The sequence below is a fragment of the Python bivittatus genome, unplaced genomic scaffold (genome assembly GCF_059951505.1).
Source record: "Python bivittatus isolate LINGU-HERP-01145 unplaced genomic scaffold, Pbiv_v1 ctg000090_np1212, whole genome shotgun sequence".
Taxonomy (NCBI): Eukaryota; Metazoa; Chordata; class Lepidosauria; order Squamata; family Pythonidae; genus Python; species Python bivittatus.
In genome coordinates, this window is record NW_028277046.1 from 2,400,247 (window position 1) to 2,418,036 (window position 17,790).

Below are 17,790 nucleotides of genomic sequence, written 5' to 3' on the forward strand. Positions count from 1 at the left end.
TTCATTGTTTATTAAGGTATTATTCGTTGAATTGTGTATTAAGGTATTACTTGTTTATGAATTTATCACTGGATTGTTTAATTTAAGGTTAGGTAATTGTGTATTGATTTATTATTAATTCTAATTGCTTAAGTTGGCTTTGACATGTGCTGGCTTCCACATGATACAGAGTCTGCTTTGTTTTTATATTTATATTTTTTTGGTGGGGGGGCAACTACAGCTGTGAAGCTCCATATGGAAAATGCCTCCGCAAAAGATCATTTCAGAGCTCTACTGAAAGCGCTCTGTCTGTCCCCAGCCACTTGCAGCGAGAGGAGGCAGCATCAGAGAGAGGAGAAAGGGTCAGAAAGAGAATTAGTGTCTCCACCCATCCTGGCTTTGCCCCACCCACTCTTTTGCTTGGTCCCGCCCACCAAAAAGCGCAGGAGGAATGTGGCCCTCGCCTGAAGCAGGATAACCCATCCCAGTACAAAACAAACATTACGAAATGACCTCCTTCGAAGTACTGGCCCTATCAGGGCTTCTTTGAGATGCCTTGAGGCTAGAAATGGGGGAGATGGGAACTTGTTCTCCCGCAGTCAGAGGGAACAACCTGATAGCAGATCTGTCTGTTACCAAAATAAGAGACAGATGGAAGGAGGCCTCCCACCTAGGAGAGAAGCGTGTCCAAGAAGAGGAGCAGAAATTGAAGATTGTGCTCCCTATGTACAGGTTGCTCTTTGGACATGTAGCAATTGCTGGAATTCTTTTCCAGTAGCTCCTTAGCTTTTCCGTGATAACGTTCCTTATCCGAAGTTATCCATATATTCCTTATCCATGTGCACTTGTTGAATCGGTTCCTGTCTAAACTCCTGGACTCCTTACCCCAAGTCGGAGAAGGGTGCATTTCACCAATAACATACTTTTCTGTTGTCCAGGTCCTGAATGAAGTGGTGGTGGACCGAGGTCCTTCTTCTTACCTTTCCAATGTGGATGTCTTCCTTGATGGCCATCTTATTACCACTGTACAAGGAGATGGTAAGCCTCTTTTGGGTTGATTAATTAATTAATTATTAATTATTACATTTGTATGCTGCCCATCTCCCCCCAACGGGTGACTCTGGGCGGCATACACATTGCCCAGGGAAGGCTTACGGAGCTGATGGGTTCCAATTTGGCCCCTCCAGTTGTTCTGAATACAAACGATACTTGTTTCTTCCCACTAGGCGTCATTGTTTCCACGCCAACTGGCAGTACGGCGTACGCAGCGGCTGCGGGCGCATCGATGATCCACCCAAACGTTCCTGCCATCATGATTACCCCAATCTGCCCTCATTCCCTGTCCTTCCGGCCCATTGTTGTTCCAGCTGGAGTGGACCTGAAGGTATGATCTTAATTAGTTCCGTAAAAGAGAAACACTGTGGTTTGAGCAGCGAGACCCAGGTTCTGGTCTCCTGCTCAGCCATAGAAGCTCCTGGGGGTGTGTTTGGGCCAGTCCCTCTCTTTCAGCCCAACTTATCTGGGGAAAAATGGGAGAAGGATGTGCTAGATACACTCTCTTGAGCTCCTGAATGAAAGGCAGGATATAAATCTAATAAACCAACACATTTTTTAAGGTACTGCACACACTGCACATCCCCAAGGTGATGGTTCATTTTCTTGCTTTGCATTCAGCCCCCTAAACCATGAGCGAACCAGATGGGCCGAGTTCCTACTGCAGATTAAACCACAAAACAAGGCAAACAAGTAACTAACTTGATTAGCAAACAACGAATTGGGTTAAAACTAACCTGCTTTCTGTGCTGTAGAGGGCCCGCTTAAGCATATGTTTTGCAATCCCGCTCCCATTGAACAGGTTTATGTTTTCTCTTACGTAAGTAAAGAGAGTATTAGTAGCAATCCTGGCCCTTTCTCCCCCGTCACCACCTCCCCGTAAACAGATTACAGCAGACTTATGCGTGGTGCCAAAATGTCTTTCAGTCCTACAGAGCGAAAGAAAAGAGCTAAGTCAGGGCAAGCAATTAACACCTTTATTTGGAAGGATGAAACTCCGTGTTCTGGTTAGCATTTTTGTCTCCGTGAAGACTGCTTTGAAAGAGTGAATCATGTTTTACCTCTGACCCCACCCCAAAGAACCCAGCTAGCATACTTTTTCACAACAGATGCCACATTCTTATTATATCCTGTTTTTGTCTCCAAATTGGCAGTTAGGTTCCCCTGTGGGACCTCTGAATGTAGATTCTTTGTTGGGTTAAAAGAAGCATGCTGAAATATGAATAAATCAGAGGTTGGGAATTAGCAGTTCAGCATCCAAAGGTCTAGACTAGTGTTTCTCAACCTTGGCCACTTGAAGATGCTGGCTGGCGAATTCTGGGAGTTGAAGTCCACCCATCTTCAAGTAGCCAAGGTTGAGAAACACTGGCCTAGATACACAACCTTAACCTGCCAGGTGGTTTTTTTATCAATAATCACTAATGTACATAACTGTTGCTCCACTGTGTGGGGTTGCTGGTTCTCTGATAGCCATCACAGTTTCCGTAACGTGGGAGGTGTCTTAACCGTGATGCCATAATATAGATGTTTGGTTTTGGCTTAGGCATTTGGGATGGCTTGCATAATGTAAGCACTACCATTGTGGCTTATTAAGTCATGGTTAGAAGAAATGGGGGTCCAGTGTGACAGGGAGAAGAACTTCCAGTTCTTCTCCAGAACTTAGCACTGGGGTGGTCCTGGAGCTGTTCTTTCAGAGATACTTCTCCATCACAGGACCTAAACTTGGAAATCAGGTCTTATTTCTTCCCTTTCAATCCAGATCATGCTGTCTCCGGATGCCAGGAACACCGCGTGGGTTTCGTTTGACGGGCGGAAGAGGCAGGAGATCTGCCACGGGGACAGGTGAGAACGTCCTTCTAGATGAAGCTAGGAGGGGCTTTCTTCTAAACAATCAGGAAATGCAGAAGATGCAGGGGTGTAAAGGAACAATGGCCTTCAAAACAGGAAAATGTTTTGACCTTAGGAGGGAGTTGCTTTTAAGCAACTCTGATCTGAACTTCAAGCAGCTGTTGAATTCCGAGCAGCTGAAATCTTTGGGCGACCAAATCTTTGGGCCACCTGTTTTCAGCTGGATTTGTCCTAATCGGCCATCGTTCTCCTCTTCCTCCTAGTATCAGCATCACAACTTCGTGCTATCCGCTCCCTTCAATCTGCTTCCAAGATCCTGTGAGCGATTGGTTTGAAAGCCTGGCCGAGTGTTTGCACTGGAACGTTCGGAAGAAGCAAAACCACTTTGCGGTCGACGAGGAAGAGGAGTTTTGAGTGTCGGGTATGGGTTGAGCTCACCCTTGGAGGAGACAGCAAGATGGGACTGTCCTTGTTTGTATTTAAGTGTTTTAAGCCTGTAGCCGGAGTAGACCAACATAATGTGCTTCCCCCCCCCCCCCTCTCTCTCTCTCTCTCTCTCTCTCTCTATATATATATATATATATATATATATATATGAATGATTTTTTACAAAAAAGATAGCAACGTACCTCATACCAGTCTGTTCTACTGATGACCAGCTATCATGTTAGTTTCCTGCCTTGTTAGGGAACCCCAGAGAAAAGAGGAACAGGTAGATCTTCGGCTTGTGTGGGCCACGGAAAGAAAGTTGTATCCTTGTGAAAACATGCGGTGGGTTTTCCAAGCAGTTGGTTTCATTTCTAAACAGGAAAGCTTACTGGCAAATCCACCGATGGGGTGTGATTTCCAGGGGCCGTGGCAGTGACGGCGGCGGAGTCTGGCAGTTTGATGTAAGTGGCCCGTTCTGCAAACTTGCCAAGATACACCTGTTCATTACAGCTGCTGTTCGTTCTTCATTTCTCCCCTTTCTTCAATTTACAAAAAGTGTGTTCTGGTTTTTTCGATGGCTGCTTAGAAACCTTTTCCCTTTGGTGTTTCAATGTTCATCTTTTGTGTGTCTTCTGTGATACCACTGTCCTTGAAGGGACCAAGGCAAGCAGGACTTTGTTTTGAACCAGCCTTTGGGATCTTTAGAAGTTGTTCCTCTTCAATCTGTTTTGGATGTAAGAGCTGCAGATGAAGTTTGTAGGGATGGGCGACGGTTCGCCTTCCCTTTGAAGCACATGTGGGGGTGTCTTTCTATGTGTCAAAACGTTCTTGTGCTCTTGTGTGAATTCTTTGCATCGGAAATAATTCCAACGTATTGTTCCAAATCCATACGAGTATTGCGGGGTTGAAAATCCACCATGGTTTGGAAAATGAAAGCCCCCCCCCAAAATTCCTGTGTACATAATCTTGGGGCTGCTCCGTTTCCTCTTCCAAGAGCATCAATTTCTGTTGTCGGGATTCCTGTAATTTGCTCTTTCAAGAGCCTCATGGACTTGGACAGCATTTACATGGCCCAGAAACGCGTGGAGATTGGAAGTCCTGATTTTACAGCTCTTTGCAGATTTCTGCAAAACCCAGCCATGGCTAAAGGCTCCAGTCCTGTTCCCCCTTCCTCCAGGAATCCAGTCTTGCCGAGCTGTTTCCAGCTGGACCACCGAGGCATAAGGCTGAAACTGTTTGAGACAAGACTGCCTTCCATGATTTTTGAGTCCAAATGAGAATGAAGCTGCTGCTGATGAAATAAAGGCCGTCGGGACAGATCTGATGTCAAACCATCGTGTGAAAGTCCAACTAGAGTTAGAAAAAAACTTGCTTTGCGTTTTTCCTCTGGTGTCTTCAACGTGCTGTGTGTCCTTTTTAAATTTTTTGCTGTTGTTATAATACCTTCTGTTGTTGATGATGTCTAAGTTTCTATCTCATGGATATGGGGGAAAGACAAAGACTTGGCTTTTACGAAGATTAATAAAGGGGATTTTCAAGAATGGGGAACGTCCAGACTAAAATACTTTTTTAATTCTCCACCATTACCAAATTCCGCTTTGCTTTCGTGCAGGGTGATCCAGGATAGGAGAAAGAGGTCATTCCGTGACTTCCGAGAACTGAGCATTGGAATTCGGGTTTGGAATGCCTTGTGTATTTTTTATAAATCCCCGGAAGTCCAAAGCTAAGATGTCATGAAGGAAATTGACAGTCCAGACTTTTTTCTTGCACAGAAGGAGTTTGATATGGTCACGTTGGGTTCAGCCAGGGAGCGTCCCACTGTGATGTCCTTTTCAAATAGGGAAGCTGCTTCCTCCCTTTATCACTCTGTCGGATGGAAATACAGCATAAATGGTTTAGGCTTCTCTTCGTCACAGTATCGGCTTCATTCGGGCAGTCCAAATGTGATGGAGAAGAAACAGGCAGGATTTTCCCCAAAGAAATTCACTGGTATTTTGTCAGGGACTCTTGGGTGAAAACGCGTCTGTCACCTAATTTTTTTACAGCGTGCTCAGTATTGCGTAAATGCTCCCCACTTTTGCCATTGCCCTGTTCTTTTCCCTGCACGCAGAAAACATCTTCAGTTCATTCGACACCGGGTAGAAGTGACGCTTTGTAAACCTTTCCCCTTCTAGCATCACATGCTTCTTTGGTTGACTTAGTGGGATTTTTCAAGTGTAGTTGGTTGAGCAAAATCCTGCGAGCTGTCCTCCATCTCCCACTTCGCTGGCCCACTGTATTTGCTTGCATTTTTAAGGCCTTCTTGGTATTGCCACTTTACACCACAGGTATTTTAGCTGGCTAGTTGAAATGGCAGCCTCGCTTCCCAGACTGCAGGCGTGTGGCGTTTTAACTTTAGAACAGCACACCCATAGACACTACTAGCTTTCCAAATACTACGTAGCTCGCTGGGAGTTGGAAATGAAAGGATATATTTCTACACCGGAATAAGGAAATAACTTGTTGAAACAGGTTGCCAATTTCCATGCTGGATGAAGAACAGAAAGAGTGTTTTGCTTTTCTCATCTCTGTCCTGCTCCCTTACCAGTATTTAAGCCACTACAGAATAGAGAGTCGCTAGTTGGATTTTCTTCCCAATGTGCAATAATTAAGGGGGGAAAAAAGGTTCAAAACCCTGATGTTGGCATTGGTACAGAATATCTCGACTTGGGCAAAAAGATTCACTGGAGACCTGAAGGGGAAAAAAAAATCATTTCCAATGAGCTGAGAAATCAAACGAGCCTTATTTAGGAAATGTGGCAGTTTACTTTTTCGTAAGTTGACCAATTTTTTTTTTCTAAGTCATCTTTAAAAGAAACGTTCTTTTTCTAACTAGTACCTCTTTGTCAGGGATCAGAAAATAACCCAGCCATTTTTAAAAGTTAAGGTTGTATATAATTGCCAGCGGCTTGTAATTATGTCCTCCCAGTGAATTCTGTCTAAAAATAATTTTTCAAAACTGCTGGGCTGCGCTTCCTCCTGCCGTTCTGTGATCCTGAGCGAAATGTCTCCTCTCCCACCTCTTTATTTATATGTATTCTTTGGCTCCGAGGCCGTGAGACAGGAAGACAAGGCGAGAGCTTGACCGTGTCATCGCTTGAACTCTGGATTTTGGATTGCAGCTGGGGTGCTAGCATCCTCCCGTCACCCTTCCCCGTGGATCATTCAAACTTCTCTGAATAGGAAGAAGCATCCTTTTTTTTACAGCAGAGACTCAGCCCAAAGCTGTGTCTTTTATGGAAGCATATCTGAGCCAGTTCTTTTGAGTATAACAATTGCCAGGCTCTCCAAACCTGTGTTTGCTCTGAAAACAAGAGGAGTTTCTTTCTTTTCCTTGCCATCCGTGTTCAGGCAGAAGTACAGAAGGCTGGAGGAGGAGTAACAAACCAGGATGGTTGAAAGTCAGGCTTACATCCTCCAGTGAAGCCACGTCACTTGCCCTGTGTCCATTTCTGTCAACTCGCTGCATGTTCTTTTAAGCTGCCTCTGCTAAGGGCGCACAGGGCTTTGGTGATGGATTTCAACATGCTTCCTTTCTCTGTTGCTAAATGCCCAACTTCCCCTCTCTTGGCAAGAGACCTGCAACTCAGCCCCGAGAAAACTTGTTTACAAGCCTGTTGTTTGGAGGGTGTCAACGCAGTAAAGCGAGGACGGGGCACAACCGTGTGTGCAAGAGGCATGACACACCGAGCAAACATTCAGAGAGGACATTGGGGTGTTAGTTGTAAGAGGAAGGGAATGTATAGCCTTCCAGATATTGCTCAATGGCAACGTCTGAGCGCTCATTGGAACTTTTGGGGGTGATGATTTGGCAAAATCGGAAAGCCCCAGCTAATTTTCAAAAGAGCCACTTTGGTCCAAAGTTCTTGAACGTGGAGACAGCGGTCTTCATGGTTCAAGAGCTTCTTCCTCTTTGGCGTGCTTGCTTCTCCAAATCCTTTTCAGGTCCTTTTTTAATGATGCGCAGCCTAGAAAGACGTGGCAGAGATGGGTGGCGGGAAATAAAAATGAGTAGGCCCAGTCCAGTTCGTTGGTTGTCTACCATCCGTCTTATGAATCCACTTTTTGGCAGCATGGTCAACGTTCTTTTTACTCCAGTTAAAGATAGCCCTGCGGTAGGGTTCTGATCTTTGCTAAGTCAGATGCCTGACGTTTCTTACTGTTAACGCTTCAGAAACTTGTAAGATATTGCTGAGAGCAGAACTATTTTCCAGATCTTTTCAATAAATCTTTCTTTTTTCCAAAAAATTGGTGTCGTGTGATAGCATCCAGTAGTGGAAAGCTGGACCCAAGGACATTGAGACGTGGCGACGGAAGAGCATTAGCGGGTGGCAGAGGGGATGTCGGGCTGAGGAGTGTCAATGTCTGAGAAAAGACATTGTCCCTCAAGCAGCTGGGTTTTGTCTTTCAGCATCCAAAACTTGGTGGCTCTCTCTGCTGTTGAGTTAATCCCAAAATCATCATGACATTTCTTGGAAAGAAGAAAAGGTAACGGGTGGAAGGAATGATCCCTTGTGGAAAAAAAGGTGGTTTCATATAATGCATTGAGTCCAAAATATGGTTATGTTGGCTTGGGTTGAGCATGCATGAACCCAATCTTTTTCTCACAAGCAGTCACCCACAGTTTATGGCTTAGCGCGGTACGTGAACTTGGTCAGTTGGACAAATCATGGCTTTGTGCAATATAGGAACCTGGACAGCTATTCAGGGGTCTCAGGTTCTTTAGAGCAAAACACTTCTAAAATGTTCAGTAGGGAGGCTGTAACCCCACCCTTCCCAAAGATATTAGCAGCATCAGAATTGATCCTTGAGAGATGATAAGCAAGGAGTGACAGATTGTAATGGAGGCTGTCTGTTGGAAAGCTGCAGGATGGGATTAAAGAAACCTCCCCGCTCCCTGATAGGGTAATAACTTACTTATCACAAGCATTCAACACTTGCATCTGGAAAAAAACATCTGGCAGGAGCTGTAGCGGTTGATACTGAGATAATATGGGAAGACAGCAAAGTAAATGAGTGACTAATAAATAAATAGTGTAATGACTTTTTTTTCTTTGCAGAACTCTAGGAAAGGCGGGGGACATTTTCCCACTCAGCCTCTTGTTTTTTAGCAAGTTGATAGAGCGAAGTAAGTCCTGTAAATTAGCAGCGAATTATGAAAAGGGCGGACTCTTTGTAAATTGGAAAATGCCAAGTGCCTTCGGAAGTATTGGGGTTGGCCTGAGAGGCTAAGAAATGCAGATGTGGCCTCTTTAGTGCAGGATTAACAAAGATGTTGCTCAAGAATATCAGTTTTTATTTCTTTGAAGAGCAAATTGTTTTGTGTCTGGGGTAGAGGAGATCAAGAGTTACAAAACGCAACCATGCCATTGATCCTTTATTGAAAAATACAAGGCCAGTAACAAACCTTTTAATAAAGCATTATAATTAGAGTATTAAATACTGGGTTTTGTTTTGTTAGAAAAATCATTTTGTTCTGAAGAATATATCGGCTAAGACACTCACATAGCTGGGTTGTTTTGAAAAGACAGGACCAAACCTATACATCTGGGAGAAGGTCATCTTTGGAAGTTTTAAGATTGTACTGAAGTCTTTTTAAAAAGAGCTCTCTGGATTCACCAAGAAATCAGCCATGCTCATATTGACATAGGAAACTTTTAGCTGGGGGAAACCAGACACCCTATTGTCAGGGCCAAATTTCTGAGAGTCAGCAGCTCACGTGGCCTGATTTAGATGGGTATCTGCCCCACGTGGTGCCCAGTTTCTGCATTCTGGATGTGACAATTCAGTCTCCTGCGATTCACTGTTTTTGCAGGAAGCTGGAATTTACTCATCCAGGAGGGTTGGTGCTAAGCAGTTTGGACTAACCACTTGGACCATCTCAGAGCTCCAGTGTGAAACAAGAGCTCTCCACTTTGTTTTACAGCAAAGCCCCTCTAACATGCCTTCGGTGGGTGGTGAGCCTAAATTCTTTAGGTGGGATAAGATCTCCCTACAGAAGGAGTGTCTTCATTCAGAGTTGCCCAGCCCGGGCGTATGCTACTGTTCTCTGCCTCCCCGGCCCCTGGCACCTCACCAGGAGGGCTGAGCCATCTCTGTGAGCGTCTGCCAAATTTGGCGGATCAGAAGCAAACTTGCCACTGGAATGAAAATTCAGCTCCTGCAACCTTGACAGTGTGAAAATAGGCAGCTCCCTCTGTAACCCAACCAGAAGTGCTAGAGATCAGTGTCTCTGGTTTCAAACTGGATCTAGACCTTTGAGAGCGGATCATGTTGTGCAAACTGGCCTGAGGCTCTTAGCACGAGATTCACCCAAAGCTACCGCCACATCCCTACGATCTGGCTTTCAATTTGGCACCTGAAATCTGCCTGCCGATCAAGCTCAGACATGCCAACGTCGCAGCGCCTCGGCTGAACTAACTAAAAATCTCTGTTGGGGGAAATGGGCGGCATACAAATTTCATAAATAAAATAAAAAATAGGGGATGTACAGTACAGCAAGAGGAGGAAATGCCAGATCCTAGCACAAGAAAGATCACTCACTCACAGTGCAAGCTATATTGAGAAAGTGCTCCGACAGGTCGTTTGGAGAATAGGAATATGCGTGTTTTTGTTTGCTCTTCAGCAGGGACAGCAGGGGGAAGCTGCTGGGGTGGTCCATGAGGTCCAGGGGATCCAGCGAGGCAGAACGGAGCCCTAGAAAGTGGAGCAAAGGTCTCCATGGGGATCAAGCCTCTTCTGCTGCTTCTCCATCAGTCTCCAGAGTCCAGCGTGGGGGGAAAGCAGATCTTCCCAAGTAGGTTTTCACTCTATAAGAGCACCGCATCGGCTTGGTGATGGAGCTGCAGGTCATTAATCAATCCTTCCATAGGAAGAAAACACTGTGCACAGAGCAACAGAGAAAGGAACATCAACCAAGAATGAAAACAGAGTGCCAAAAAAATTGCCTAAGAGTCGATTGTTTGTACTGCTCTGGGGTGTGAGGAGGAGTAGCACTGACTGGCATTCCTGAGCGCTGATTGGTGGAGGAGCCACCAATCAAAAGCCAGCGCGAGAGCAGTTTTGCCTTGATCCCTGATGGGTAGGCCTCAACTGCACCCATCAGCACTCAATGCAGCAGTGGTCGCTTTGCCTGACTTGGTTTTGATGGCTTCTCTGCTGACCTAACGTGGCGTCTAGGCCTTCCTATCCAACTGTCAGGATGAATTGGCCTACAGTGTTTGAAAAAAGTGGAATTCACCTTAGCCAGGTGGCCTCTTCTCATTCTGGCCTGCCAAGGGTTTCACTAACCACACCAGCTGTCTGCTGAAGAGTTCCAGCCCGCACCGATTGAAGTTACTCCCAGAACCTTTCCTATGCCTCTGATACTCACTCCTCTCCCTCAGCCCTTGCCCGAAGCTCTGATAGACGTGAAACAGTGCCCAGAACAGGACGCTTTTGATCATCACAGAGATGCAGGAACAAGTTATAATGGCAGCTTCCAGAGCATACGAGTTCCCTTGGCCCCATTCTGTTATGACCTGCAGAAAAAGACCAGATCTCACATGGAGACGTACATTTCTCACTGTAAAACCACAAGGCCCTGGAACAAAATGGAACAAAATTCACGCCCGCTTTCCTTTCAGAACATACCACAGCAGACCCATCGCTTGTTCCTCCCAAACAGCAAAGTTAACAAGCCAAGGTCTGCAGCCACAAGCTGGGAATCACTCATACTAAGCCACAGTACATTTTGATCGCGGGTTGTTGGTGGATTTCCAAAGGTGGTGCTTTACCTCTGCCAGTCCTAATCTCTCCGTGTCACCCACCTTGCAGGGATATTGTGAGAGAAAGGAAAAAAACAGTGCACGAGGACCAGAGTGCACTCTCTCTTTTTTTAAAGGAGGGTTGGAAAACAGACTTGTGGTGACTCTAATGCCTAATAAAGAGACTTTGCTCATCCAATGGTTTGTAAGCCTTTGGCAAAAAAAAAAAAAAGAGTGTGAAAATTGACCCGTATCTCCCTCTGCTTAATCCTGCTGTTAAGAGCTACTATCTCTATTTTTTTTTTTTAAGGAATAGGATCGTTGTGTTCAAGGTGGGGTTCCTTTCCTTTCCTTTCCTTTCCTTTCCTTTCCTTTCCTTTCCTTTCCTTTCCTTTCCTTTCCTTTCCTTTCCTTTCCTTTCCTTTCCTTTCCTTTCCTTCCCCTTCCCCTTCCCCTTCCCCTTCCCCTTCCCCTTCCCCTTCCTTTTTTTTTGCCGTGACCAGGAGAAACATTCCAGTGTTTTGACATTAAAGGGCTTTGTGAAGCCTCACAAATCTGGTTTTAACCCTGAGCGTCTGACCATGGCTGGTCCAAAGGACCCTTCGGCTGGCATCCTGACACGTTTCCAATTTCGCTGTTTCCCTGGCCTACCCGCATTTCTTTAGACAGTGGGATTGACAAAATCACTGAAGTTGTGACTGTGGTGTTCAGAAAAAGCTTTAATGGTGCTTCTCCCTCTGTACGTAAGGGAAGGGGAGCAAGATTGCACTTTTAAAGAAATCGCTAGGACGTGGTTGGTTCTCACTCAACACCGAAGCTAACAAACCAACTTCTGGAGCCATGAGCATGCTGAAGCCCCAGCAACGGACTGTTCCTGGTTTTAACAAATCACTGTTAGAATGCACCCATGTTTTCTTAAGTTGGTTCACAGCAAGGAATGTCTGAATTGGGCCTATGTTTGATTTCCTTGGGTGGGATCCAGCTGAAGTTATTTAGGGCTGAGTTCTGAACGTTACAGAGACCAAACTTTTGCCATTACAGTATAACCAAGGGGACTCCTGCAAATTTCAAAAAGAATGACTTACAACTGATTTTTGTTTCCACCATTCATGAAGGTTCACCTGCCTTATGACCCATTTCCTGCCTTTTCACGTGTTGGGCTTCATTTGAGAGAACCGAAATGCTCCGGGAAGTTGAATTTCCTTTTTCCTTTCGGCTCAGAAACCCATTTCAGGAAATGGGGTGAAAAGTCTGTCATCCTTAACTTCCTTCTCCCTCAGGGCACATTTTAATGACAGAGAACACCCCCTCCCCAACATCCCTCTTAAATCAGTAAACCATTTGGCAAGACTTACCGCATACAGCAGGTATGCGAGATAAGCCACTTCTGGTAAATTCTGAATCACAAAAATCCAGGCGAGAGGTTTTAACTCTTTTAAGATCTACAAAACAATAGCAAGTTTGAACTCTTTTAAAATCTATAAAACCTAAGCAAATGCACGGGGCGACTGTAGACTCACTAGTTGGAAAACAAGCGTTTCACCTCGGTTTTAACTATAAAAAACTCAAAGGACATCTTTGAAAGGAGGAAACACTAAAACAACTCTTCCCAAACGGATGGAACAGGGTTAGGGAGCTAGAATGGCCATTAGCAGAACTGGACAGCCCCTGAATTCTACAACAGAAAAAACAGACCTGCTCCTCGTGTGAGCCCTACTGAAGATACTCACAGCAATGATGCCACAGGCAACTTTCAGAATAGCCCAGCAAATCCCAGCAGCCAGGAATACGCTGTGCAGACTGGAAATCTCCCGAGTTGTGGTCAGCAGCAGGACACACAGACACAGCTGGGGAACGGAAGACAGGCTTCAGCAAGACAACTGTCGGGGGCCCATCTGCAGATCACGCTCCCATCCCTGAATCGAGCAGGGATTCAGGGTCACATCTTGACATTCGTTCCCTAAAAGTGTCAGGGATCTTGGGGAATGCAGGAGGGGCTGCAGCACGGGGGGCTCGTTTGGCGTTTCAGCTAACCAGCCATGCCCCCTTCTTGTTTACTGTGTCCCATTCCTCTCTCTTCTTCATCCTTTCCGACAGCCAGTGAGTTTTCTATGATGAATGCCCAGCCCGCACTGGGTTTCTTTTTTAAAAGGGTTTTTTGAACTTAACGGGATCCACCAAGTCTGCGCATAAGAGGTACTGACACAGCCAATTGCCCTCAGGGCCTTGACAATGGAATCAGAATTAATTCAGAAAAGGCCCCCATCTTGAGACTGTTCTGTCTCCAAACTCTTGAGGATGGGTTGATGTTTAGGACGTTCACTGGATGCAGAAAACGAACATGGGGATAAAGGTCTCTAATTCTCTCTCATGCGCACACGTGGTAAACACCTGTCCTAAAACTGCCCAACTTCAAGAGTTAACCAACTACCTGTCATCCCCATTCTGGTGGCTTCCAATGGGACACCGCTACAGGGCCCATCCTCTCCCACGGCAGAACACTTAGAACTGCAGCCCAGACCAACCTGGAGGACCGCAGGCTGAAAAAGGCCAACCTGCAGATCTTTCAAGCACGTGCCAGAAGCATTTTGGCTCTCTTCCTGGTGGTCGTTGGCGGCAGAAAGGGGGACGTCCGCCATGTCCAAGTGACAGGACCAGCCTAGGCCTCCAACAGGACTGTGGTTGCAGCCTGGACCTACCTGAGCCTGGAGGTCAAAGGTCAGCATGGAGAAGCAGAGGTTCAGCATGAAATACTGGGCTTGAAGGCTCTCCAACGCCCCGCCCACTCGGAAAGCCATCCTGCTCTCGCTCTGAATCAGGATCACGGCGCAGCTCACGTCGAAGGCTCCCACCAAGAGGATCAGCACAAAGCGGGCCTGACGGAAGACGGGAATGAGGGGCCTACAAAGGGCAGCCCCCAGGACGCCCACCAAGGCCCTGATCCTCCCCTTCTGCCTCAAGCAGGGTGCCTTCTCGCCATCGCTAGCGGAGGCTCGCCCGCAGGACGCTCACCAGCAACGCCGGCTTCTGCTTGGCGGGGAGGACGGTGAAGTTGATGACGGAGCGCAGCATGACCAGCGCAATGGAGAGGACAAAGACCACCAGCTCCTGGCGATTCTCCTGCAGGATCCCCCGGCTGACATAATAGATGCAGAAAACTGCCAAAGAGAGGGCTGGTTACCTGCAGCCAGGTAAGAGGGGAGGCAAGATTTCCTGTGCTGAAAGCAGAGCCCTTAGCTCAGGCACGGGGTCCGGGTTTTAGTTGCCCTCCCTGTTTCGTTGGGGCACACACTTGCTTCATCTGAAAAGGATATGGCAAAGGCAGCTTCTGTTCTCGGCCAAAACCATCCCCGTTGCCACCAATCTGAAAGTTCGGAAGTTTAATTTAATTTTTGCCTTAGCTTCGTATTTTGCCTTTCTGCTCGACTGAGTACTAAAGCAACTCGCAGCGCTCCAACCGGTGAAAAACAAAGCTGTCAAGGAAAATGAATGCTCAAATTAATTAACAAGGGGCAGTTTCGTGTGCTACAGCCTTGGGGAGTGGCTGGATAAGCCATGGTTTGTTTTAACTTTGGCTTGAATAATCCAAGACAGCTGGATTCACATATTGTACCGTGATGTGGCTGATTTGCTTCTGGTTTAATGCTATGGATGAATCCAACCCTCATGGTGTACAAACCCTAGTTTACGGCTTCGCACCATAAGTGGCGGAGAAGTCCGAGAGGATTCCTATAGTCTCAAATGCCACCTACTGCCTTGAGCGAATATTGCTTGTGGTTTACAAGGCAATGGAAGACTCAGCAAACTGATAAACCAGGTAGAGACATCAGCAAGGGCAACAACGTTGCTGGGAGGGTCCAAATCTGGAAAAAAAACACCACCCCTCCCCAAGGATGCAGAAATTAGTGGAAGCCAGAGGAAAAGGCCAGTGATGGGAGGGAGGGAGCCAGAGGAAAAGGCCAGTGATGCTGGCTGTTTTGGGGCACTGACATGATTAAAACCTGATTCTGTGACCAAAGGCAGGATGAACAGACCTAGGACAGTGTACAAATTAGGGCCTATACAATTATAGCCGAATATAAATGACTGTAAATGATCCTTCATTTGTTGGCAAGACTCCCTTCTTCCCTCTTGTACAAGAATTAGTTCAGTCTGGGATTAGCTGTCACTCAAAAATATAATTTAAATATAAAAACCACTTTTGTGCCATTGTAGCTCATCCTCCCCCAACTTTCTAATTTATGAGGCTTGTCCAGCCAAGACCATTTTTGATTACCAAGGCCAATGATCTGAATGAGAGAGACAGTAAAATCTTCATCTTTCTGCTGGAAGAGGTTCTCGACGGTTAATCCAATGACACTCAACAATGAGAGGATGGTGACGCAGAAGTAGATCTTGACAGGGGAAGACAGTTCAGACCATCGTTTTATCTGGAATTATAAGAGTGCAGGTAACGTAAAGAGAAATTCTCCTTCAAGTTGAACTTCAACTGCCCCATCTAGCTGACAATCCTGGGGTTTCCTGGTGGTCTCCCATCCAAGGGCTAATTTGCTTTTTGAAGTTAGCTAAGGGCAGGGGGGTACTATCAGCTGCTGCACACAATTTTTGAAAATTAGCAGAAAGCAGTTTATGGCAATGCTGCAATGCAGGGTCCCTCAACCTTGGCCACTTGAAGATGTGTGGACTTCAACTCCCAGAATTCTCCAGCCAGCATGGCTGGCTGGGGAATTCTGGGAGTTGAAGTCCACACATCTTCAAGTGGCCAAGGTTGAGGAACACTGCTGTAATGTACCTTATCTTAGGTTAGAGTTGTGTCAGTCCTTTCTCCAAATATCACACACACACAGTCCAATGGCTCAAACCAGTTAATTTAAATTAACAAGATTGGCGAAGCTCAGATACTTACAGGGCCACAAGGCGTTGCAATCAACTCTTGGTGTCTTGGAGTTAGATTTGGCAGTGGAGAATTTATACTTTCACTCGGCAAAGGAGAGTCCAGAGTTTCTTCTGACTGGGAAAGGAGAACCCTATGTGGACAAAAAAAATTAGTGGCAAAAAATAAGCAGAGGTCAAGTCAGGTGAAATGGAGAAGCTAGAATAACACATGTGGGAAAATCAGTTATTTAGGAACTGCAGGTCAAATGTGTGGACATTTTGTCAGCTGTTAACTGACCAAACTTGAAGGCTGCTGAAAATCAGGTCAGTTGTGCAAAATTGGGGCTGTGCAAAAATCAGAGCAGCTCATTTCACAGCCTGGCCTGGGCACGCATGTCATGTGTGGAAACGTGCTGGTTCACCATGGGCGTGCTAAGCTGTCAGGAGGGAAAGCAGCTGGGGAGATCAGGAAAGGAATAGGCCTTGGGGTCCTCCGCTCGGGACCCGAACTCTATCCGTTCTAGTTTTCCATTTCTGTAAAAATTGAATTTGGGGGTTGGCTGGAGGATCGAAGACAGGAGTCAGGAACTTGTGGCGCTCCAGATGCTGGCTGATGGAAGTTGGGGATCAGCATCTGGAAAGTCACACCCCTTCCAAAAGTGGTCAGGATGCCCAGCCGGGGCTCAGCCGCAAACTGCACAGGGGGCATTCCTCAAGCAGGAGGAAAGTGTCGGGCTCCAAACCCACTCCCAGTTGCCCAAGTTAACTCAAAAGCTAAGCTTCTAGTCCTGTGGAGGCCGAAGCGGCAGGTCCGGGCCGAGCTCTGTTTTGCACGGCGCAGGGAATGGCAAAGTGGCCAGTGGCGATTTAGCCCCAGGCGTTGTGCCAAGCAGGCCAGCGCCAACTCAGATGGACTGGCAGACTAAACCATGGTTTGGTTAGGGCAAGCAGGAGATGCGGCCGCAGCCTGTGCACCTAGCGGGGTCCTGCACCAGCCTGGCATCCCTCAGATGCGCTGGGAGTGCAGTTTCCATTATCCCCAGCTAAGTTGTGGGGAGGGATGGGGGTTGTAGTCCCACATTCCCCTGGAGAGTATCCAATGAGGGAACCACGGTCATTTCCTGTCAAAACCCCCAACCCACAGCGGGCGGCCGTGACGTCAAAAGGGGTGGTGACGTCAGAGGAGCGGCGCGGTGACGTCCCTCGGACGTCACGCCGCGGGCAGAGAGCCGGAGTTCTAACGGAAAGACCTGTCCGCTTCCCTCCCCCCTCCCCCGCCCCCCGCCGCCGGCTACGGATCCCCGCAAGGCGCAGTACCGGCTGCTACCTCGTGCCGGGTGTCTCCATGGCGACGGCGACCGTTACATGCCCCAACCGAGCGGCGAAGCGAGCGCTGCCGAGTGCGAGGAGTCCTGTTGGGCGGAGGCCATAGAGAGGGGAGGACCGCGCCCGAGCGGAGCAACTTCCGGCCGAGACGGAAACGCGCCATTTTTGAGTCCTGCGTCCGCCCTCTGGGGGAGTTCGGAGCCGAGGTGCCATAGAGAAAGAAAAGGCTAGAGTTGACCCAGCTCCCTATTTTTCCCATTTCTATGCTATATCGTGACGTCACTTCCGAGTCTTCCGTAGGTACACGTTTTTAAGTTTAGGAGCTGAGCGACTGATAGTCGTGAGCTGCCTTAGAAGGCAATAAAACCGTTTATTCTATAGAGTTCCTGATATAAATGTTCCCTTCCTTGCTGCTCGGGACAAAAGAAGAGAGAAGAAACCTGTTGCCTCAAGAGGACTAGAAACTTGGGTTTACATGTAAATGGGAGCATGGTAG

The 17,790-nt window shown here is 47.0% G+C and overlaps 2 protein-coding genes across 3 annotated transcripts in view; one reads left to right on the forward strand and one right to left on the reverse strand.

Annotated features, from left to right (window-relative positions):
* The window catches only part of NADK (NAD kinase), a 36,581-nt gene extending 30,432 nt beyond the window's left edge, over positions 1 to 6,149 (forward strand). For both annotated transcript variants that reach the window (XM_088136719.1, XM_007441053.4), the window contains 4 exons: positions 918 to 1,017; positions 1,206 to 1,363; positions 2,792 to 2,874; positions 3,144 to 6,149. In XM_088136719.1, coding sequence (XP_087992845.1) covers positions 918 to 1,017; positions 1,206 to 1,363; positions 2,792 to 2,874; positions 3,144 to 3,294 — 492 coding nt within the window. In that variant the 3' untranslated portion in view covers positions 3,295 to 6,149. The remainder of the gene's footprint in view (positions 1 to 917; positions 1,018 to 1,205; positions 1,364 to 2,791; positions 2,875 to 3,143) is intronic.
* A 2,544-nt stretch (positions 6,150 to 8,693) lies between these two features.
* LOC103056276 (uncharacterized) lies at positions 8,694 to 17,455 on the reverse strand. Its single transcript, XM_007441051.4, has 9 exons — positions 17,296 to 17,455; positions 16,000 to 16,120; positions 15,370 to 15,523; positions 14,106 to 14,251; positions 13,793 to 13,969; positions 12,824 to 12,940; positions 12,449 to 12,535; positions 10,721 to 10,868; positions 8,694 to 10,229 (listed from the first exon to the last, which is right to left on the reverse strand). Exons 1-9 carry the CDS (start codon positions 17,313 to 17,315, stop codon positions 10,201 to 10,203), a joined length of 999 nt encoding a protein of 332 aa, XP_007441113.1. The 5' UTR covers positions 17,316 to 17,455; the 3' UTR covers positions 8,694 to 10,200.
* Positions 17,456 to 17,790: the final 335 nt, after the last annotated feature.